Below are 24,770 nucleotides of genomic sequence, written 5' to 3'. Positions count from 1 at the left end.
TATTCTATCTCCCCTTCACCGCATCTCAGTTTGCCAAATGATTGGCAGAAACGGGGCCGGGAGAGGGAGCATGGTGAAAAGAGATTGCACAGCCTTGTAGATTGATTTCTAAAACTAGCGCGGGATGTCAGGAGACGGGCCTGGGAGCGAGCCAGAGGGGAGCAGAGGAAGGGGATTTGTGGGCCACTGGGAGTGGATTGAAATGATGCATGAAGGCAGTGCACCCATAGCTAAAGGTTTATAGTTGAATCCTACTCAGGAACTTCCCCCTCTGAAAATCCAAGCATGAGGAAAACTGGATGAGGTCGGTTTCAGATGCCCTTTGTTGTATGTCTCTCTGCATCCTATACAGTGCTCACAGGTAAAGAAAATCAGGGGTGATGGTAGATGGCAAATGAGCTGTTAATATTGTGCCTTGTGTTGTCTCACTCGGGCCCCTCTCTGGGCTCAGAGCCTGGTACGGTGCCTTTGAAGAAGCAGATAAGCTCGTAGTCTGTTGATTGTTGTATTGCACTCTCCCAAGCGCTGAGTACAGTGCTCTGCACACAGTAAGTGCTCAGTAAATACGATTGAATGAATGATTGTAAGATACTTTTGTTTCCCAAGTGCTTAGTACAGTACTCTGGATGAAGAAGATGCGTAATAAATTAAATCCTGGGAACAATGAAGACACAGGCTGTTTTGGTCCCCAAATATTCAGGAGACCTTCTTGTCCAGGCTGCTTTATATCATTTCAGAGTCAACATTATAGCAGAAATTTATTTTTGCCTCATTTGGCACAAGTAGCATGCCATCTTGAGATAATAAAGTCTTGTGAGCCACCTCGCCTCCTTGGCCCCTTTAGGTATGGATTGCAAGGGAAGAGCCTGGAGTTGGGAGCTGGAGAACTGACCGAGGGTAGTAGTAAAGTCGATAGTAAAACGTTGGGGAAAATGGGGTGGTAGATGGGGACAGAGAAACCTATAGAAAAGCCTAGCAATGCTCCAGCTCCTTTGTCTTTTATACTGAGACAGACTCCTGTTACTTTTCCTGTATTCTCACACTCTGTCATCATCATCATCATCCGTCTCATTATCACAGTACTTTTTATCCTCCCTTTGGTCTTCCCAATCCCTCCTCCTCATTCCATCTCTTCACAATTATTGTTACCTGCCGATGCTGGGACTTTTCTCCTCATCCTGCCCATATTTCTTTGAATTTGTTTTTTCAAATCTCATTTTCTTCCCTCTGCCATCTCTGCCCAGTCCTCTTGGCCTTACCAAGAGCCTGTGCGGTGCAGCCTAGTGGAAGAAACTGGGCACATTTACAGAGGTGGCCTAATTTTCGATAAACCATCGATAAACTAGAAAGGAAAATCTGACTATCGGAGGTTCATTTTTAGGTGCCTTTGGCCTTCTAAAGCCATAGGTAGAGGTCATTTGCAAAGCTAAAGATTTTCGTGTCGCTTGGCCTTTTCAGAGTGCTGTCAAGTAATTTCAGTGCCTTGCGCTTGTTCATTTGTCCCATTTTTGATTTTAAAAAGTAATTGTTAGCATCATGTCACTTGCCTGATTTCAAGCTTAGAATTTAATGTGTAGGTCATAGCCTGCCACCAGGAAATTATCCAAAAGTTTTTATGATTCCCTTTTAGAATAAAGGATCTTCCTTACTTTGCGGGTGAGTTTTTGGACCATGGGAAAGCATAAGGTGGTCCTGGAAAAATTCCAGGGCCTGGCACTTCCTTGGATCACTTCAGATTTTGAATGAATAGATATAAAAGTTAATGAAAGTAAGAACTGATGCAGAGCCCTGGAGTCTAACTGTCACTCTACCCCAGAATGATATGGGGTGCAACAAAGTTCATTTTCCTCTAATTGCGAAGTAGGTCAGTCTTACTGAGCTTTGACTGTGCAGAGCACAGTACTAAGTGCTTGGGAGAGTACAGTATAACAATCTAACAGACGCATTCCTGGTCCACAATGAGTGTACAGTCTAGCGGGGAGCCAGACAATAATAGAAAAAGCAAATTACAGTTGTACTGCTGCCCTCATTCATAGTACTATCTCTCCACTGGCCAGCAGACTCCACAGACAGCTGGGTTATGCCAATTCACAGATTTGGGCAACAGATTCAAATATTTAGACTGTAAGACTGTACTGGCTGCCCGTCCCTAATCCAGATCCTGTTTCCTGTTCTAGCATGATTCTTCAACTTGGGGTCTCAGGTGTGAGCTACCAGGGACTGACTGCTTCTGCAGCGCTTGCTCCAGTCAGGCCACCCCAGCCATATAGCATCTCACGTTTAGGGTTTCCTCTCGAGGAGGGTGGGAATTGGAGGAGGAGGAGGGCAGGTAGGATCTTCTTTCTGTCGGGAGCATAGGTTGTGTGGTATCGAATTACTAGAATCTGGAGCTTGTTCTTGCCTAAAAGAGAAGAGGAAGTGGTACTGATTGCTGCGGATACAGTACGTGTGTGAGTTTGCATGTGCAATGAGTGTGTTGGGAAGGATTTATTTGAGTGTACTTTTGTATATGTGAATGGAAGGATAAATAGGTGTCTGGGGCTGTCCAGGAGCATACGGAATGAATAAATAACTCTGCGCCTACCTGGAAGTGGTTTGCCACAGTCACTAGTTGCAAACCTCCCCCCACCACCAAGAAGACAGATTATTTAAGGATCTGGCAGACTCCTAGTAACATAACAATACCTGACAAGCTGATTTTCACAGGAGATTTCAGTGCAGTGTGACAATTTGCTATTTCTGGTTTATCTCTTTGTGTATGGAGACAGCAAGGTCTAGTACAAAGAGTATGCGTCTGGGCATCAGAAGGACCTGGGTTCTATCTGTAAATCTGCCACTGGCCTTCTGGATGGTTTTGGACAAGTCAGTTAACCCCTCAATGCCTCAGTTTCCTCACCTCTACAATGGGAACAATAGTACCAGACTCTCCCTACCTCACAGGAATGGTGAATGGGTAAGAAAGGCAACTGATGCCAAAGCTTTTGAAAATGTAAAAATGTATACAAGCTTGGAAAATTAGCCGGCATTATTTTTTGCAGCAGTGGTCGGGCTAGCACAGAAATCACGTAAGAATTAAAACTAATAATAAGGGAAGCAGGAAGAAAAAAAGGAGAAGGAAAGGAAGGGGGAAGAGGAAGGTGAGAGGGCACTTGACTGCATCTCTTACTTCTATGAGCTCTCTCTCTCTCTCTCTCTCTCTCTCTCTCTCTCTCTCTCTCTCTCTCCCTCCCTCCCTCCCTCCCCCCAACCCCCATACAGTAGGCACTCAACACCCTCCTGCCTCCCCTGTGAATCCATTCAAAGAAATTCTTCCAGCTCCAACCTGACTCTGTCCAGTCCCTCCTCCTTTTAACTCCCCAGCTTTACCAATAATAGTAATTGTGACCTTTGTTAACTTCTTTACTCTGTGCCAAGCACTCTACTAAGTGTTCTAGACTGTAGACACAGAGAAGTTACAAGGTCACACAGCAGACAGTTGGCAGAGACTGGATTAGAACGCAGGTCCTTTAACTCCCAGGCCCGGGCTCTTTCCACTACGCCACGCTGTTTCTCAGGTTGTCTAGGATTGGTATGTCATAGCACTTTATTGAGCACTTATTGTGTGCAGAGCACTGTTCTACGCCCTTGTGAGAGTATAATACAACAGAGTTGGTAGCTCCGATCCTTGTCTACATACTTGTTCTTCCCCCATTCTCCCTATTTGTCAATGACTTATGCCTGCCAGTGTCCCCCAAATTTAAATCGTTGGCTCCCTAATGAGACCATGTCTTTTGCTTCTGGTGAATGCTCCCAAGTGGCCTGCACACAGTTAGGGGCTCAATAAAGACTACTGATTGACCATGTACTGGATTGATAGCATGTCTTCAGATGATGTCAGATTTACTGAACTTTGATTCTTCACTCTAAAAGGTGGAAGCTATGCTAAAATTATTGAACTGTTGTTGCAATAGCTTGTGCAACAGCGCTGTGACAGGGTGTATAGATTCATATACACTCTTTAGGGAGATATGGCCTTTCCTCTCTTCAGTCTGAAACTCAGACAATATGGCATCACAGTGCACGGCAGTCGAAAGAGGAGCTGACTTTTGAGAAGGAACTTCAAGAAGATCAGGAGACAAACTGACAGATGAACCCGGCAAACAACAAAACACCAAAGCACCACATCAAACAATTTCTTTGTGAGCAGAATGTGGTCAGGACTGTTGATCCTGTAGTCGCTAGTTTAGCCCCACGAGCATCCAGAAGTAAGTAACCTTCATCAAGTGTGCCATCAACTTTAAATACAACTCATTGGCCTTCGTATTTCAGTCGATGGCCCTGGCACATTCTATCTGCTACGACCCAGGCTTCAGTAAGCATCCCTTTTGATTGAGTCGTGAGGATCCTGCCAAGAGTTTTAGCTGCCCTGCATGTTTCTCTGCAGGAAGCTCTTTCATCTCAGAATCATTCTCATTTTCTGAGTCCTGGCATTTTCCTTGGACAGGCCCCCTCGGTCTTACAGACTAGCTGGGAGAGAGAGCATCTCAGAGACACAACTAATCATAGGTCACATTTGTTGGCCGAAGCACACGGTGCTTTCTTGCCCTAACAGCCTGTTCTGCTGATTTTCTAAATGTCTTGCATGTGTCTTGGTTCTCCAGGAGTTTGACATTTGGCTGTTGGACAATTTGAAGGTCTCTTTAGGATATACCAGCTTTATCTTTCAAGATTTTAAATGAACCAAGCAATGGTCAAACCAGCAGTCAGGGGTGAGCAGAGCCAAAGTAGTATCAAACAGTACTATTTATTGAAGACCTACTGAATATTCAGCAGTACCTTAAGCATTGGGGAGAGAATATTACTACAGGCAATGGAAAGAGCATGGGCCCGAGAGTCAGAGGACCTGGATTCTAATCCCGGCTCCACCACGTATCTGCTGTGTGACCTTGAGCAAGTCGCTTCAGTTCTCTGTGCCTCCCGTAAAATAGGGATGAAATCCTCCCTCCGACTTGGACTTTGAGCCGTATGTGGGACGGGGACTGTGTGCAACAGAATTATCTTCTAATGCTTAGTACAGTGCCGGGCACATAGTAAGTGCTTACCACGTACCATAAAAAACGGTAAAAGTCCCGGTGCCTGCCTTCGAAGAGTTTATACACATCTGCTTACAGCATGGCATCATCTAAGATACCTTTCTCTTGTTTAGTTAAGTGAAAAGCCGGGAGTGATTTAGACCCGGCGCTTGGCACCCTCACTAAACCATTTTCAAGCCTGGGTTGTCTGATTATTTTTCACCATGTTTCATTGTCACAGTACACTGGGGGTCAGGGACTAGATCTGATCTGATTAGCTTGCATCTACCCCAGCGTTTGGCACATAATAAGCGTTTAACAAATAACACTAATTATTATTATTGTTAGTAGTAATAGTAGTATCTATTAGCACTCCGTGGACTGGTCCCAGCACACTCTGAGGGTGAGAGCATCCCTGAGAATCATTACTATAGTGGGTTGCCTTGTTGGGGGCTGGGAGGGCGGTGGGGTGTTTGATTTTTACCTGAGAAAGCTGCCTTTTCTATTGAGCAACCACTTTAGGCTTTGAAGAGATGGGAGCCAAGAGTTTCTGGAGTTAATGCCAAAGAGGCCATATGATGTGCCCACACATCTCTGGAGAAAGCAGGTGAGGCTAGAATAGATTCCACCTGCTTAGTTACTGTTTAAGCATTGGGTAAATATATTTTTTAGCACACAAAAGAGCAGATTCACTTTCCTTGTGCCTATAAGGGTGCATAATCCTAGTTCTTTTCAACCAGTGAAAGTCTTGGGTAGAATGGCTATGGTTTTCTAGTCACTCAGGTAAATTCTAGGGAATATAAAGGAGATTTAAAGCATGATGAACTCCATTCAAAATCCTGCTGTTTCCTCCATCAAATGTAATGAGTCTGTGTTCAGCTAAATATAAATGGGAGATAGGAAATGGCCATTTCTGTAATAGTGCAGTAGTTCTTGAAGAACCTCATGTTGTGGGAAAAATTGTGCTATAGAAACCATTGATTGAGTAGGAATTAGTGGTCTAGTAGAGAGTTGGTTCAGCCATACCAATGTGACTGACCAACATGACTGACATTTTTTGATTGCAAATTCCAATATTATTTAGGTCATCCCTGGCAGAACAGTTTACCCCCTTCCTTCTCTCACTGTCACAGTAGGCTGTCAATGTATAGTAATGATTGATTGGTTTGTATCCAAATCATGTAATGAAAACACTGTTGTAGCTGATATGCTTATTCAGGATGACCGGTTTATCCTGAATACTGTTTTTATCTGAATGTTGTCAAGATAGTGTCTTTTAAACCAGCTTAAAATTAGTCAATTTATTGTAGAAATGTAGAAAGCTCAATTTGACTCCTAAAGAACAGTATTAGTACATATACTTAATTTGGACAGCATATAAAAAAGAAAGCAATTTAAATCTTCCCAGACAGTGATAGACAGAGAACATGGTTGCACAAATCCACTTTTTCTGTGGTCATTTGGCCTTAAATTGAGTGGTATTCTAACTGAACAGGGAACTTCAAGTTATTATTATTATTTTTCAAACTGGGCCCTTTTATTTGAAACTAAATTTAAGGTTGTGTCACATCATGATATAAAATGCATTTTAAGTCCCTGTCATTGCAGATTTCTATGTTGGGAAGTGTATTCTCTTTGAAAAAGCTTGAGTTATTTTGTTCTACTTGAAAAACATGATTGGTGGGGGGGGAATGGGCAGCTAGATTCAGAAACAAGGAGAGATAAATGTCGTTACTGGAGCGGGCCAATGGGCCAGCCAGCTCATTACTTTGTCTCTGACAGTGGTAACAAGACGTTGGGAAGAATGGTGGGAAAAACTGTTCTGTCCAGATGCAAACTGGGGACCAGTTGAATGTCCCAAGTTATTACTGTAGTATCCTGCTGTTGTCCTCAGCATCCTGTGGGCCCTATAAGAAGGCCAAATTGCTGACAGGATTTGGAAAATACCATTCTCTGAAATTCAAGGCTTCCCACCAGCTGAGTTTCTTTTTATCTGGTGAACGTCTTTTCCTGACAAACCCCAACTAGTGCCCTCCAATCAACCAGAGCTGATCTCACCAGCCTGGAAGTCTTGATTCTGCCATTTGCAGACTGTTATTCACACTATTCACCCTGCTGCCTTCAGTGGAGGTAGTAGATGTTATAGTGTTTATTAAACGCTTACTGTGTGCAGAGCACTGTGCTAATTGCTGGGAAAGAATACACCAGTGGGAATTAGACAAGGTCCAGGGTCCTCAGAGGGCTGACAGTCTAACAGTTGAGATGGAGAACAGACAAGTAAGGAGAGAGGAAACAAAACACTAATACAACATAAGGATGCGGACAAATGCGTAAAGTAAAAACAAAGACCTGTAGGATAGTGAGGCTCATGGAGCAGAATTTCAGGCCCCTCCTGGCTCGGAGTTGGATGGCCGCAGCCACAGTGGTGGCTATAGGAGCGGCAACTTTTCCTTTTGTTGCTGGGGTGGTTGACGCAAGCTGGGTGGGCGATGGAGGTTTCCAGGTGGTGCAGGTGAGTGCTGGTATAGGTCGCGGGGGCCTGAGGGGGCTTGTGGGCAATGTAACTGTCCGGTCAAGGAGAATGCCCGCTGTCACGTCGTCGACCCCCGGCCCACGTCCTTCCCCTGGCCTGGAATGCCGTCCCTCCACACAGCCGCCAAGTTAGCTCTCTTCCTCCCTTCAAAGCCCTACTGAGAGCTCTCCTCCTCCAGGAGGCCTTCCCAGACTGAGCCCCCTTTTTCCTCTCCTCCTCCTCCCCATCCCCCCCAACCTACCTCCTTCCCCTCTCCACAGCACTTGTATATATTTGCACAGATTTATTACTCTATTTTACTTGTACATGTTTACTATTCTATTTCTTTTGTTAGGTGTGCATATAGCTTTAATTCCATTTGTTCTGACGATTTTGACACCTGTCTACATGTTTTGTTTTGTTGTCTGTCTCCCCCTTCTAGACTGTGAGCCTGTTGTTGGGTAGGGACCATCTCTATATGTTGCCGACTTGTACTTCCCAAGCGCTTAGTACAGTGCTCTGCACACAGCAAGCGCTCAATAAATATGATTGGATGAATGAATGCCGAGGTCCCTAGATGTCACAGTGGGAAAGTGGCACGGTTCATGCTGGATTTGCTCAGCTGTGGAGGAGTGAGGTGCCGAGGGGTACCCTGCTGCAGTTTGAATTCCTGCAGCCATGTGGATGGCCCCCTTGATAGGCAAATGGAAGCAAGCAGAAATGGGTGGGGGGAGAAGGGGCTAGAGAGGAGACAAGCCAGGGCCAAGAGTCCCTTTGCCCTTCCCCTCCTTCAAAACCCAATTTGAAACACCTCTTTTTTTGAAACATCTAACTAACCCCAGCCTGCTGCCTCAGTCACATCATTAACCACTACTTCTTCAGTACATATTTGTAAACTTGTTAATTAGTTTGTGCATATGCTCATCTTTCCCATTTTCTGTAAAACCCTTGAGGTTAGGGTCCTCTTTCTTATGCATCCTTAATTGCCTTCAGCCCTAGTTGGATAGGCAATTCAACAAACAAAAGTATCTCGTGTTGTCTGGCATAGAAGAAGAAATGGGGCTGGGAATCAGGTGACCTAGATTCTAGTGGAAGTGGTAGCATAATTTATTGAGACCACCTTAGTGCAGTACACTATCCTGGGTGCTAAGGAAGTACTACTACTACTACTACTAATAACTGTGGTATTTTGTTAAGTGCTTCTTATATGCCGAGCGCTGGGGTAGATAGAAGAGAATCAGGCCCTTTAGGGCTCATAGTTAAGTAGAAGGGAGAACAGGTATTGAATCCCCAATTTTGAAGATGAGGGAACTGAGGCCCAGAGGAAGCGAAGTGACTCGACCAAGATCACACAGTAGACTAGTGGCGGAGTAGGGATTAGAACCCAGGACCTTTGACTCCTAGGCCTGTGCTCTTTCCACTAGGCCACATGTTCTCTGCCCACAAGGAGCTTCCATTCTAGTGGGGGAGAAAAACATAAAAGTATTCACAATTAGAGAGGTCAAAAATAAAGTGGACCCATATGTGAGTGCTAAGAGAAGTGTTAGCGTGTTCATTTGTGTTGGAGTTGGCCGAAGGGATGATATGGGGAAGCAGCGTGGCTCAGTGGAAAGAGCACGGGCTTTGGAGGCAGAGGTCATGGGTTCAAACCCCGGCTCCGCCACTTGTCAGCTGTGTGACTGTGGGCAAGTCACTTCACTTCCCTGTGCCTCAGTTCCCTCATCTGTAAAATGGGGATTAAGACTGTGAGCCCCCTGTGGGACAACCTGATCACCTTGTAACTTCCGCAGCGCTTAGAACAGTGCTTTGCACATAGTAAGGGCTTAATAAATGCCATCACTATTATTATATGGCTCAAGGTGCTGGGCAGTTGACCAGGCGATGCTTATTCTAGTCTCAGCTTTGCCATCAGCCTGCTGTGTGGCCTTGAGAAAGCTACTTAACCTCTCTGAACCTCAGGTTCCTCCTCTGTGGAAATAATATTGCCTACCATTTGGTGCCTTACAAAGGTATTGTGAGGAGAAAATGAGAGTGGTATTGCAAAATAAAAGAAGTTATGTGAATCAAGTATTATGATTCCATGGAAAATTACTAGTACAGTTCATTGAAAAATCACAGAAAGAAAAACCTTTACTGAATTTTACTGTAGGAGTATGTAATCAAATGGTCCTCTAAATAACAAGGAACTAAAATTCAATTAAGAAAAAGCCAATTTGGGGCAGCAAAGTCATGTCAATGAAGTTGCAGTCTATAAAGTGAATATCTACTATATGGGTGTTGTTTCCTGTCCATACCAGTTAGTATCCAAACAAATACCATCAGCAATACCTGTTGTGGTGTATATGCTTTTAGAGTGGAATGACTGATTTGTGTATTCTGAACACCTTACCACAGTGGGAGCATTCAGATGGAAATCAACTGAAATCAAATGATACAGTGAGGTTTCAGAGTTCCTCAGGGTTTTACATCTTTTTGTCTATTAAAATCTTTTGGATGAAGATTTGTACTATATGAGTGAAACCATTAGTATGGACTGAGAAATAGTATGCGCCTAAGTTCTTGCCAAACAGCTGTTATCTAAGAGAAGATACTGGCAGAGTGAATGTATAGTGCCATTGGTGGCAGTTTGATTGGATGAACAGTTTTTTTCTTGGGAGAAAAAAAACGAAATAAAAGCAGATGCTCATTTTCATTATATTTAGGGCAGCAGAGATAAAAGCAAATTAAAATGAAAAATTTCAATATGGCAGCAGACGTGGAAGAAAAATAAAGTCAACCGCCCAGTATCAGGATCGATGGTATTTATTGAGCCTGTGCTGTGTACAGAGCACTGTACTAGGCATTTGGGGAATATACACTGTCGTTTGTTGTCCTAGTAGCCGATTTGTCTTCGATAGACTAGTTTTACAGCCTGAAGTATAGTGCTATCTTCACTCCATTCTCTCTGGAGGAAATGTCAGAAAGTTTTACCTGATATTCAATATGTTTTAGATTTCTAATTTTATTCCAATCCTCCTTTACATTCCAAAGGAAATGAACTATTGTGTGCCTTTTTTTATTCTTCATATTTTGTGGACAACTCTTTTACTCCCATTATATCCATTCACATTGCTTGTAAGAAGAATTAGGAAGTGAATAATTGCTTTTTTTCCTTGTTCTCAGAACTTCTTGCATGTGGTTACATTTTCCTAGGATTCTCCCAAACAAAATGTTGTGTGCCATTGGAGGACTTTGGGGAAAAGGACCTGCCTATCTCTGTGTGGTAAATGACATAATGGCGTCTACATAGGCAGCAGAACTCTTTAGTGATTTCTTTTTGTCTTATCTTAGTGCACATTCAACTGTAATTTCCTGTCTTTCATTCATAATCTCTTGATATTGTCTTCTTAGCTTTCTCCTGCTGTTGCATATGCGTTCTTCTGATTTCTTCCCCGGATATATATCTGCTTTCACACTGGACTTATTGTATTTGTTGTCTATAGACTCGTTCCAATCTGATCATGGTCCTTTACATATATTTGTCCTACTTAGTGGCATCTGTAATAACTTCTGATTTAATATCCTTTCCCTATCTCACTACAGTGCTCTTTACTCTTTTTTTCCCCTTCATATTAAGAAGTATGCTAAAACCAAGCTCCATCTTTTGACGGCAACTCACTAGGCTCCTCTTTTGGTAAAACAGTGAAGCAGATCATTTGTCACGTTGCAATTCTTTGGGAAAACCTGCTTTGAAGCATCTAGAAATATTCTTAGATCAGGGAAAGAGGAGTAGGAAGGCGAGGCTGTGCCACCTGAATACATTTGGTTTGGCTTTGGTGTCATTTAGGACTCATTTGTTCCACCTTATATTAAGAGTTGACTCCTGAACTGAATGAATCCACTAAGGCCATCACTTCCAAGGTTTCCCTTCCAGCGAAACCAAAGCAGCATCTAGTAAGTCAGAATAATAATAATAATAATGATGATAATGACGGCATTTGTTAAGCGCTTACGATGTGCGAAGCACTGTTCTAAGCGCTGGGGGGGATACAAGGTGATCAGATTGTCCCGCGTGGGGCTCACAGTCTTAATCCCCATTTTGCAGATGAGATAACTGAGGCCAGAGAAGTTAAGTGACTTTTCCAAAGATACACAGCTGACAAGCGGCGGTGCCGGGATTAGAACCCATGACCTCCGACTCCGAAGCCCGTGCTCTTTCCACTGAGCCACGCTGCTTCTCACTGAGCCACGGTGCTTATCTCAGGGGTAAAATCCAAGAGGATCAAAGTGGAAGGACCAGCACAACTTTGCATGGTCTGAACCTGACAAGGTTCTGTTTTAAAGAATCCTCTCAATTTGGCTGAAATCTGGGCACTCTAACAAGACTTGAGCTTTTGGTGGTGTCCTGGCCCAAATCCCATTGTTCCCCTGTGGATCCTTGAGGTCAGGTAGCATCTGTTTGACTTATTTCTTCTTTTCCCAAATGGCCCAGGGCCAGGCAGAGGGAGGGCAGAAAGTCACCTCTCCCTTTATGGTTCCCTTTTTTCTGAACCTCCATGTCTTTGCAGTGGTTGAGTCCAGGAAAGGGGGGCTTTTGGGGAGATATTCCCCTGCCCCATGCCTCCAGGTTTACATGGAAAAGGGGGATATTAAGTGCACACTGGAACTTGTGAGGATGCTGCATATTTAATTTTTATTCTTCCCCATTCTTTCATTAACTGACATTATTATTGCAACCCTTCAAGTGGCCAACACTTGATACAGTGGAAGTAAGAGTCTCCCTCAATGACTGAGTGATTGATAACGTGCAGTCTGGGTCAAAGTAATGTGAAGCCAGTAAGCAGGATAAGTCATTTCTCTCTTTGGTGCATTCCAGGATTTGGCCTGATCCAGAACAGGAGGCTTTTGCGGGGAGTAGGGGAACCCAACTCCTACCTTCCTGGATGGTGTGTACTGGGGTCTAGCTTTAGGGTTTTCGGGTTCGTTTTTTCTGTGTGATACTCTATCACTAGCTGTGTCACCATCATATTGTGCAGTTCTGCTCAATGTATGGAGTTTTGGCCCAATTGTCCTTGCCTGCATAAATCATGCTCTTTGCTCCAAGGGCAGAGGGCAACTGGTGGTTTACTTTTTTTTTTCTTTTTTTTTTTTTTTAGTTTTCACTTGTCTTTGCCTTTCCCCTTGTTTTTGCAAGAAAAGGAGAAGATCCTTCTGGGCCCTTGCAGTGCCACACTGTATATCCTTCTCAACGTGGGCACAGTGGTGTCTGTGCAGAGAGTGCCAGTTTTCTCCACCATCTGTCTGGTAACGTTTGGGGCTGGGCCTGAGAGTACCTAGCTCAGTGTATAGACCATCACCACTGCTGCAAAAACAAGTAGAGTGTGCATGACCTGTCCACAGGAGAACTTGCCTTTTCCCTCTTTACCACTGGGGTCTAAACAATACTCTGCCTGGATAGCAAGGAGGCAGAAAAGAAGCACTGTGGTGTTTTCTTGAACCTGGTGTGCATCACTTGAATGGTCATACTAATATTATTTCTTATAGTTCAGACAGACCGTAGGGTCAGTTTTGCACTTTAACATCCTCTAAGCTTTTTAAGACGACATAATTTTTTTTCATGAAAACAACTGAGCCCTTAACTTTAATGGAACTTTCAGAGTCTCTTTTTCCATATTAATTATTAGTTTTGTAACACATAATCCTGGAAGTTGAAAAATGCAAGTACTTTTCCAGTTGATTTTCTTTAACAGTTTGTGGGGTGGAAGAAAGTCCTCAGAAAGCCGCCATTAGGAAATTCACAGTTTATAAATAGCTGTCTTGGGAGCATAACACAGGCTGTTGAGCTGTTTTGAAGCCAAGAAATATGAGGGTGTGCTGATGTGTTATTGCAGCAAGTCGCTTAGTTTTGTCAATACATAATTCGAGAGAATGTAGGGTATTGTTTTTGTGCCTATGTGAGGGAAAACTGGAATACCATATTTATCTAAATACTTATGTGGAAACTCCTGGGGATTTCATCACCTTTACTGCCAGGATTTCTCCTTCGAATTCCCATTTTCCATCTTTGTGGCTAACTTTTGTAAGGAAGTACCCCAACCAGCATTTCCCCAGAAGTGTTACAGTGGAGGTGTATTTTGCTATGGTAGAGTTGAGTAGAACAAATGCTAGAACTGGTTTTTAAAAGGAAAAGAGGAAGAGTTTTCTGTTCTCCCCCTTTGCCCTTCCAAATAATATTCGGATCTACTTGGGGGTGCCAACTCCATGACTTTTTAGGCAGATGAGCAACCTTATGTACCTCACTCACCCCTGACTTAAAAAGGGGCTGGAGATGGAGCCAAGATGTCAATTCTGCCTTTTGCCCCCTCCACTGGTAAGTGCGTTGCAGGATTCCTGCCATCCTCTTCCCCTCCTGCCCCCATTGCCTCACACGCACAATGCTTCTACTCAAATTTTCCCTCATGCCGAAGATGAAAATAAGGCACCTCGGCTTGGCTCATAACCGAAGCAAGTAGTTACTATGCTTCTTGTCGTACATGTGTGTATCACTGTATCATGTACTCTGAGATTTTGAAGATAAGGTTGAGAAATCTCCAGCTGAAGGAGAGGGTGCTCCAAATTTAGACAAATGAGCCTCAGAAATCAAGTTTAAAAAATTTACCCACACATCATTTTTTTTTGTTGTTGTTAATTCTTCCCTCAGGAGGTACCCAGTGGATTAAAAAAATAGCACTTTTTCTTCTTTCCCAACCTGTGTTTGGAACAGTGAGCTAGTATAAATTGTCTATGCAAAATTTGTCATTTGTATAAGTCAATTTAAATTTCTTGAGAAGAGGAAATATTGGGGTAGAGACGATGAATACTAGTGCTCATGGTCCCTGCTCTCGAGGGCCTTAAAATTTAAGGTGGGGGAACAATCCATTTAGAAAAAAAGTATTCTATTCCGGTAAAATACTAAGTTCCAGTGAATATTGGATCACAAATATAGAATCATTAAAATCAGTGGATAAAGAGGGTTAAGTTCCCAACAATAATAGACAGTTGTTTGTTAGTGTGTGAGTGGATGTTGTGCAGGGCAACTAATATTACAGTACTTGTTTGTGGAAGGGTATATTTTTGGTAGAATTAAAGAAGTTTGGGAGGAATGTGTTTTGGGATCACTGGAGGAGAAACTAGTGAAAACCTAGTGTTTTTACAGTTGGAAAACGAAGACCCGTGCCAGAAATTAGGAGTCGGTATACAAGTGGGGTGAGAGCAAAAATGCAGTATATTGCAATTCAATATTGTACACATAAATAGGAAGAAGACATTACAGGAATTTGTTCTGTCCCCCCAAAAGCGGAGACACTGGGTTAAAAGGTAGACAAATGAGCTCCCCCACAGCCTTGGTTTGTGGGTCACTGCCAGGCTCTCTGCTGGTGGGAGACAGTGAGATGGCATTTTCTGGTGTAGTAGGTGGTCCATCCCCCTCTCAGTTCAGAAATTGAAATTCTACAGCCATATGGATTTAGGGGGGTAATATTAGCATTTTAAAATAAACATTTTATTGGTTTTACACATTATAGACCGTATGCTCATTGTGGACATGGAGTGTGTTGACCGATTCTACTATATAGTACTTTCCCCAGCATTTAACACAGTGTCCTGCACACAGTAAGCACTCAGTAAATATGACAGGGAAAACTTTCTAGTTTTCTCACTAGCTTTGCACTATGGCCAGTGTGTTTCGTAGTTGGAGGATAAAGCCTTTCTAGATAAAGCGTTAAATTAATTTGAGCACATTGTCAGTTAATAAAAGTTTATTAAGCTCCATTGGAGATGAGAGGGGTTTAGCCTTAATGCATATAGAATGTAAAGAGGTTATCCTTTAACTTCATTATGAAACTGTCTGCAGAACTTGTGACAAACTAGGACAAGGTTGAGCCATAGTACTGTTCCTCGCTTGGCTCTTCCTTTCCCGCACAGATGAATGAAATTGAAATGCAGGGTAAGGAGGCTTTTCTGATTTTGGGGGGTTTAAATTCTAGTGGATACCACGGAATTTCAGCTTCAGAGAGAGGTATGTGAATCTTTTTCTCTTCATATATACTAAGAATTTGCTTCATCTCCTATATAGGAAGTGTTTGGGGGATGTGGGGAGGAGAGGTAGCGACTAATTCTTGTTATGCAACTTTCTATACTCAAGTGTTTCTCAGTTTTTCAAAAACTGCTAACATGCACCTTACAGCAAAATTCATTCATTCCGTAGTGTCTATTGAGCACTTACTGTGTGCAGAGCACTGTATTAAATGCTTGGGAAAGTACAATACACCAATAAACAGTGACATTCCCTGCTCACAATGAGCTCACAATCTAGAGAGGGGGAATAAATACAAGTACAACACAAATAAGTAAAATGACCGATATCTACATAAGTGCTTTGGGGCAGGGAGGGGGAAAGAGCAAAGGGAGCAAGTCAGGATGATGGAGAAACGGGTGGGAAATGAGAAAAAGTGGGGCTTAGTCTGGGAAGACCTCTAGAGTCCATTCCTCAGTGTCGATTGTGCACAAGTCTTTAACACTTAATTATCAATTGTTTTTTGCCTCCCAGATATTGTAAGACTTAATAATATTCGAGATTTGAAAGGATTTTATCTTGTCAGGTGATTTGTCATGAAAATTTATGACTCAGTGAGTCAATTGATTCATCTTTCATAGCTGATGTTTCTTCAGAGGTTCAAATTCTGTTCTCAAAACTGGTTTAATGTTATTGTGAAATAAGAATCTGGTTATTAAAGATCCTTAATTCTTGATAAATTATTCATCGTTTGAAAGGTGCTATGTTTTTTATTTTTAGGTTCATTGCCTTAATTGGCCTATACTTTCATTAGTAAAGGGCCCATTGGTCATATTTGGGTTTAAGTTTTTCATTTGGGGATTTTCCTATGGCTTAAAACTACCATCTCTATGTGGGTGATTCCCAAATTTACATTTTCAGTCATGATCTTTTGCCCTCTTTGCATTCTCTCATTTCCTTCTGCCTTCGAAGATACCTCTACATGGATGTCCTGCCATTACCTCAAACTTAAAATGTCCAAAATAGAACTCCTTATCTTCCCACCCCAACCCTGTCTTCTCCTTTCCCATCACTGAAGGCAGCACCACTATCCTTCCTGTTTCATAAGTCCATAACCCTGAAGTTATCCTTGACTCCTCGCTCTTTCATTCAACCCACATATTCAACCTGTAACTAAATCCTGTCAGTCCCACCTTTACAACAGTGCTAAAAATCTGCCCTTTCGTATCCATTCGATCTGCTACTACATTAATCCAAGCACTTATCCTATCCCACCTTGATTACTGCATCGGCCTTCTTGTTGACCTCCTTGCCTCCTGGCTCTTCCCACTCCAGTCCGTACTTCACTCTGCTGCCCGGATCATTTTTCTCCAAAAATATTCAGTCCATGTTTCCCCACTCCTCAAGAACCTACGGTGGGTTGCCCATCCACATCCACATGAAGCAGAAACCCCCATTGTTGGCTTTAAAGCACTCAGGCACCTTGCTCCCTTCTATCTCACCTCACTACTCTCTTACTACAACCTAGCCTGCACATTTTACTCCTCTGTCAACCAACTCACTATATCTCAATCTCATTTTTCTCACCGCCGACCTCTTGCCCACGACCTGCTTCTGGACCAGAACACGCTCCCTCTTCATAGCCAACAGTAAATTACTCTCCCCACCTTCAAAACCATCAATCAATCATATTTAGTGTTTACTGTGTGCAGGACACTGTACTAAATGCTTGGGCTAGTACAACACAACAATATAACAGACATATTCCCTGCCCACAACAAGTTTACCGTGTAGAGGGGGAAATAGACATTAATATAATTAAAAAATAAATTGGAGATATGTACATAAGTGCTGTGGAGCTGCTGCAAGAGGGAGGTGGATAAAGGGAGCAAGTCAGGGTGACGCAGAAGGAGTGGGAAGAAGAAATGAGGACTTTGTCAGGGAAACCTCTTGGAGGAGATGTGCTTTCAGTAAGGCTTTGATATATATATATATATGTGTGTGTGTGTGTATATATACATATATAAATATATATGGCATATATCGTATTTGTCAACTTAATATGTGGCAACACTGTACTTAACTCTGGGGTAGCTACAAGCTATCAGATTGGCCACTGTCCTTGTCCTATATGGGGCTCTCAGTCTTAATCCCCATTTTACAAATGCGGTAACTGAGGCACAGAGAAGTGAAGTGACTTGCCCAAGGTCATGCAGCAGACAAGTGGTGGAGCTGGGATGAGAACCCGTGTTCTTCTGACTCCCAGGCTCGTGCTCTGTCCACTAGGTCATGCTGTTTCTCTTTTATTGACTTATGAACTAAACCCTCGTTTCCTTTTCTCTCAATCCCTTCTGCGTCACTCTGACTTGCTCACTTTATTCACTCTCCCTTCCCCCAGTCCTACAGCATTTATGTACATATCCTTAATTTGTTTATGTATATTAATGTCTATCTCCCCCACTAGACTAAGCTCATCGTGGGCGGGGAATGTGTTCATTATATCATACAACCTCAAGTGCTTACTTCAGTGATCTGGGCACAGTAAGCACTCAACAAATATGATTGATTGGAACCTGAGAAGAGAGAGGAAGAGGGTGAGGGATTTCTTGTAATCATTGCCATTATATGTGTTGGGTATCGTATTTTGATTTATAGCAGGCTTCTCTGTCAATAGGCTGTGAACCTCCTTGGGTGTAGCTTGTGTATAATTATGGTAGTTAAGTGCATACTACGTGCAAGGCACCTTATTAAGTGCGAACGGTACACACAATGAACACTGCGTTGCAATACCCAAGGCCCATTCCTTTTGCTAGGGTGGACAGCAAGTAAATTGGGATGGAGTGGGGGTGAAAAGGAGATGGTCACTTCAGCCCTTTCCCATCAGGGTGGGGCTTTTCAGGGAGTTTTGACCCTGGGACACCCCCCTCCCCCACTCCTACCCCTTCCAGAAATACTGTCTCTGTCATTGTGGTGCCTAAGTCCTGTCCGTTGGCTGGAGTGACGGACAGGTACTCAGCTCTTTTAACGTGGGGCTGACATTCTGAAAAAAACATGGGCCATAGTGCCCGCTCCTTCAGAGATGCTGTACGCATGTGCACTGCAGTTTCTTCCAGCACCGTATCATGTTCTGTCCAGATAGATGTTCAGTCAGAACATTACCTAACTGTGTGGTAAAACTATCCAAATCCTATGGCGAAAAACACACGTTATGGAAGACCTGAGTGTATTTAGAAAATTGGGGACATTGCTGTGGCTGGAGTGGCATTGGGGAGGGAAAAGGGTGATGGGTTGGGTGTTTCCGAGCTCATAATACAATAACTCTTCTTCCGCCTACTTAAACTGTGAGCCCCATGTGGGATAGTGACTGTGTTCAATCTAATTAAGATGCATCTACCCCAGCACTTAGAACAGCTTGAAACATAGTAAGCGAGCGCTTAATACCATTTAAAAAAAGTTATGCACAAAGGAGACGCTCAACAAATATTGGCGGTACATTCAATTGCACCTGAAAAATAAATTTCATAGTGCAAGTGGTCCTTAAAGATTAGCTGCTATTTTGTATGAGTGTTATCATTGAGAGCTCTGCATTGTCCCTGAATCAGCCTGAGAGTCTCATTGAGCCTTTGCCCTTAGTTTGGTCAGGCACAGGTCAAAATTCAGCATATGCTTCTCTAGGGCAAGAGTATGCCTTTTATTTCTTCTGAACATTCTGCAAGCATCTAGGAAGGTACCCTGCATGAGGTGCTCAATAAATACTGTTGGTAATAATAATGATGGCATTTATTAAGCGCTTACTATGTGCAAAGCACTGTTCTAAGCGCTGGTACCCAGTCAAGTTCAGAGGTATGGGGTGGGGAGGCTCAGACAGTGCCATCTCTTGCTGGCTGGGCCCCAAACTATGTTAATTTTTTTTTGTTTTTTGTTTTTTGCTTTGTTAGAAAAGCAGCAAAGCCTAACGGAAAGACAGTCAGTCATATTTATTGGGCACTTGCAGTGTGCTGATCACTGTACTAAGCACGTGGAAAAGTACAATATAACAGTTTGAGAGACATTCCCCATCTCAATGAGCTTACCGTCTAGAGGCACATTTGAGGAGTTGGGAGACCCACTAATCCATGCCCTGTAACTTGCCTGATGTGTGAAACTGGACAAGTCACTTAATTTCTGGGCCGTACGTCATGAAAGGTAAAAATGGGGATAAATTCTCCTTCCTGTTTAGACTGTGAGATCCAGGTGGAACAGGGATTGGGTCTGATCTACTTATACTGTATCTACCCCAGCACTTGGCTCAGTGTTCGGCATGTAGCCCTTAACATATACCACAGTTATTACTGTTGTTATCATTATTATATCGGAAAACTAATTATCGTGCAACAAGTGTTTGTTTCTGAATTGCAATTCCTCATAGAACTTCATATCATGTCACATGGTTTCCTTGAAATTAGAAAACCATTTCATTGTAGTCAAGTTAATTGGAAATATTTTGGTGAGACCATCGCTTTCTTATCTGGGTTGCTGGACTTTATCTCTGAGGATACCAGAAGGCAAACTGTGCATATCAAGCATCCCCTGCTGTCCCTCACCCAACACACACTCTAAACACTGGGTGAAACAGTTTTTCGGTGTGACTCGGTCTCAGTTCCAGGCCAGATTAGCGTTCACTGGAGGCTAGAGATGGGCTGGGGGGTAAACCAGGGCCGCCCAGGATTCTCCTAGATTTTCCGTTGTTCACCTGAGCACCCCTAACTTATTCGGTTCTTGTTCTAGGCTCAGCAGATTCGAAACCCCAGGCCTATCCTCTATAAACTCTTTGGTTCCAGAGAGATTGGAACTTTGTCTTTTCCACCCTGTAGAGTGCTTATTTAGAAGTTTTAAGTGTTGTAAGCGAGAGTGTCTCTGAAAATGGCAGAGTATATTTTGAACTACTGCATAATTAAGTACAAATCATTGTGTTCAGAATGGCTAGATGAGTGATTTCAATGTGACACCATTGTTTATAGGGTAATCATGGGCCAGTCCGGAAAGAAATCTGAGAAGGGACCGGTTTGTTGGCGGAAGCGTGTAAAATCAGAATACATGCGACTGAGACAACTCAAGAGGTTTAGACGAGCAGATGAAGTAAAGGTATACTTTTATCTTTCTTGAAAATGTATGTAGAATTCATAAAACATGAAGATTTTTTTCCCCCTAAAATGGGTATTTTCAAATCTGAAGCAGTCCAATATAGAGTTAATTTTCTCGTAAATTGCTTTAATATGCAGTTGTATACTCCCTTAAGTTACTGTAAAGTGAATTGCCATTACCTTAGTACTTGTTGAAATTTAACTTGTCTTCATTATTGCTTGGATGACAGTACAGTGCTCTGCACACAGTAAGCGCTCAATAAATGCGATTGAATGAATAAATTTTAGTCTCTCCTCTCCCACTGAGGTTGTTGGTCCCTTGCGGAACTGGGACGGTGCCTTAATTGTTTTCAGTGCATTTACCTCAGTATTTAGTACGGGATAGCGCCTATTTTAAGTGCTTAATAAGTATTAGTAGTAATTTTCTAATGTAGAATTGGAAATTACCCCTGATTCGATTTGCAGAACCTCAATGTTGATGAACTTTCGATGTCTCAATTCCATTTCTTAAAAAATTGGCTTGTATTTTGGTCTCTATTCAGATACTTCAAGAAAAGAGAATGTTATCTAGTTTTATATACATAAGAACTACGCCTCTTCTAAATGTTTAGCAGTGAGGAATTTCAGGGCAGATAGATGTGTTTACACTATTTATGTGCAAGTTCACCACAGCTTCTGGTGAATCTACAAGAGATTCTCCTTCATTAAGAAAATCAATTTTGAGAAACCACCTCAAAATCATCTTTGAGGAAGTCAGTATTTACTGAGCACCTCCTGAGGGTAGAAGAGCACTGTACTAAACAATCACTTAATTGCATTTATTGAGCGCTTACTGTGTGCAGAGCACTGTGCTAAGAGCACAAGACTAAACACACCAAGGGTGTATAACAAACTTAGTAGATGTGATCCCTGCCCTCAAAGGCGGCAAGAAATGGATGTGGTGACATTTTAGGGAGCGACCACATGACTGAATAGATGCTTTGTCTACTGATATGCAATTTTAAAATTTCCTCATTATTTTTAGAGTATGTTTAATTCTAATCGTCAGAAGATACTGGAAAGAACAGAAATCTTAAATCAAGAGTGGAAACAGCGAAGGATACAGCCTGTACACATCATGACTTCTGTGAGCTCATTGCGAGGGACCAGGGAGGTTGGTTAACATGCCGTGTTGTAGTAATTGTCAGCACACTTTTGATTTTACTAGTGGAAAATTGCTTGGTAATGGTTGGAAAACGATTCTTCAGCTTGCCTATCTCTCTCTGTTGATAACTTTCCTTCTGAAACTGTTAAAGGCTCTTCAGGTCACCCTTTCAGTTCAGTTCATTCTCACTGCCATGTTGAGTGGATTTCTGGTTTCTATAATAGAAGGCCTTTTTATTTCCGTCGTTAATGAAAGTATCTAACGCTCCTAATCAAGCTCATAATAATAAACACTGTGGTAGTTGTTAACCGCTTACTGTGTGCCAGGCACTGTATGAAGCGCAAGGGTGGATACAAGCGAGAAGCAGCAATGTGAAATCCGCATGCCCAGATATATATCTACGCTCATGTGTTGGGTTGAGAAGACTTCTGTAGGCCATCCCTGATTTCATTTTTTTTCCCTTATGAAGGAAATAAAAGCAAACCAAAGTAGGTATTTGATGCTTTCATTTAAATGGCTCTTCACTTTAAAATAAGGCATATAAGGATATACTTGACCTTCCAGCTCAAAGAATATAGCCATGATGGTAAAATTCATCCAAGGTTTTGTGTGTGACTGAAAAGACCAATTTAAGACCCAGAGTCCCAGTGTGATTATTTATCATATTCCTTACACCTAAAAAAAGCATGCATTTGTTTGTGAACTGTCTTCATTCTATGCAAATAGTAAAAATCAAATGAGTTAATATGTGGAATTAGTTTTCCAAAGTCCCTTTTAGCTGCCTCTCGTGCTAGCACAGAAATAACTCTGAATGGATTTTGTGGGTATTTTTAAATGAAAAATAATTTCCTAACAAGGACATTATATGAATTCTCCATCATTCTTTGGAAAGTTGGTCCAAATTTGTTAGACTTGTGGCTTTAATTGGATTTTAATTTGCTAACTTGTTATAGAGATAGTCTTTTGTTTACTGAACTGATGGAGTGGAGTGATTAGGCTGCAAATAGGCTATATAAATAACGTTGAAGAACTAAGATGCTTTTAGAATCCTTGCTCTCCTTAAAATTACCATTGTTTTAAAAGGACAGTTTATGGACAGAAATTTGTATTTGATTTGCACTTCTGGATCAAGAATATTGAAAAGGAGTGGGTAAAAAAGTGAAGCAGTTGTCCACAACGTATCTACTGTATGACGATTTCAAACTGTTGGATTTAGGAGCTGTAGGCATTTGTTCTGGCTCTTAGACATCTCTCAACGGACATGTCAGCGTGAGCTGCGGTATTGTTTACTTAACTATAATTTGTGGTTGGACGGGCGTGTTTCGGCCATGCTCGCTGCAAGGTTCAGCCACCCGACCTAACCGCCCACTTCATACGATTGGCACTGACCTCTTTTTTTAAAAAATGGCATTTGTTAAGGGCTTACTATGTGCCAGGCACTGTACTAAGCGCTGGGGTACACAATCCCCTGTCCCCTTTGGGACTGACAGTTTTAACACCCATTTTACAGATGAGGTAACTGAGGCACCAAGAAGTTAAGTGACTTGCCCAAGGTCACAGCAGAGAAATGACGAAGCCGGGAATAGGACCCAGGTCCTTCTGGCTCCCAGACCCGTGTTCTACCCATTGGGCCACACTGCTTCCAGCTATAATTGTCCAACCTGCCTGGTGATATGGTGGTTTGCTTAGGCACACCTGGTAGTGCAGCAGTAGAGGAATCTTGGGAACTGACATGTTGGCTGACCAAGGTCCACTCTTGCATGTAGCCATATTCCTAAGCCCTATTTCAAGTTATATTCATAAGCACCCTGCTGGCAGTGTTTCTCTATCTTTTCATCTGCCCTCCCCGTGAATAACATTCAGCCTGTTTTTTCCTTCCACTTGAGAATCTCCGTTCCTACCCTTTCTCCTCCCCACCACTTTACCCAACCCAGTAGGAGCATACAGTCTTGAGCGGGGCATCTTCATTGATACGCAGCTGCAAGGTGCACTCGTGAGTTTTCTCTCCAGTTCCAGGGCACTTACAAGGCTTCTGCATGTCCGGCTGCCGTGCCTCAGTTCTCATCGACATCCCTTCCTTCTTTCTGACACCTCACTCCTTCTCCCCCCAGGAAGAAAAAGAGTACGGGTGATCAATCAGTGGCATTTATTGAGTGCTTACTCTGTGCAGAGCACTGTACTAAGTGCCTGGGAGAGTGTGGCACAACAGCATCGACAGACACGCCCCCTGCCCATAGCGACCTTACAGTCTAGAGGATGAAAAAGTAGGAGAAAGAATGGCAGCGGTAGTCTAGAAGACGCATAGCTGTATGGAATTCGTGCTGTCGTAGCTTAAAGAGAAGACTGGCTCAGCTTTTTAAATGGGATCGCTTCCTGTCAAAGATGCTAAATGCCAGCTACATTTCAGTTTAGCACACTGTGGAACGAAATGACCGCTTTGAAATGCCATCGCCACGGGAGAGCTAGCCCTCCCCCTTTCTGTATCTTATCCCAGAGCATTAAAAGTTTGCTAGTAGGGACCCTGGAAAGAGGATGGCAGATTTAGGACTAAGGAAAGGGGAGGAGCTGGTAGATTCTCATTTGAGGCTCCTTGATGTGGATTCAGTGGCCTTTTCAGCATGCCTTTGCCCATTCTACTGGGACTCCTTAGCCGACAGTCCGTCTGCATTGCTTTCTTTGCATGTGGATATGTGGCCAAGTAGGAGAGCTTCATGAGCAGTCTCTGTTGGTGGGAAGAAGGGCTCTTCCCCTCCCAGCTCCACAGCACTTACATACACGCCTGTAGTTTTATTTATTTGTATGTTGACGGTCTCCCCCCTCTAGACTGTAAGCTCGTTGTGGGTAGGGAATGTCACTGTCTATTGTTTTATTGTACTTTCCCAAGCGCTTAGTATGGTGCTCTGTGCAA

At 42.8% G+C, this 24,770-nt stretch overlaps 1 protein-coding gene across 5 annotated transcripts in view; it reads left to right on the top strand.

Moving 5' to 3' along the window:
- The window catches only part of EZH2 (enhancer of zeste 2 polycomb repressive complex 2 subunit), a 59,904-nt gene that overhangs the window by 8,933 nt on the left and 26,201 nt on the right, over positions 1-24,770 (top strand). For 2 of the 5 annotated variants that reach the window (XM_038760479.1, XM_038760478.1), the window contains exons 2-3: positions 20,596-20,719; positions 21,743-21,844. In XM_038760479.1, coding sequence (XP_038616407.1) covers positions 20,603-20,719; positions 21,743-21,844 — 219 coding nt within the window. In that variant the 5' untranslated portion in view covers positions 20,596-20,602. Of the gene's footprint in view, positions 1-19,692; positions 19,781-20,595; positions 20,720-21,742; positions 21,872-24,770 lie in introns of those variants that run through there. The other 3 variants (XM_038760477.1, XM_038760475.1, XM_038760476.1) reach the window with 2 other exon arrangements.

This window comes from Tachyglossus aculeatus, chromosome 18, assembly GCF_015852505.1.
Source record: "Tachyglossus aculeatus isolate mTacAcu1 chromosome 18, mTacAcu1.pri, whole genome shotgun sequence".
NCBI lineage: Eukaryota > Metazoa > Chordata > Mammalia > Monotremata > Tachyglossidae > Tachyglossus > Tachyglossus aculeatus.
Note: the sequence above shows the minus strand (reverse complement) of the source record. Positions and strands in the feature narration are given on the sequence as shown.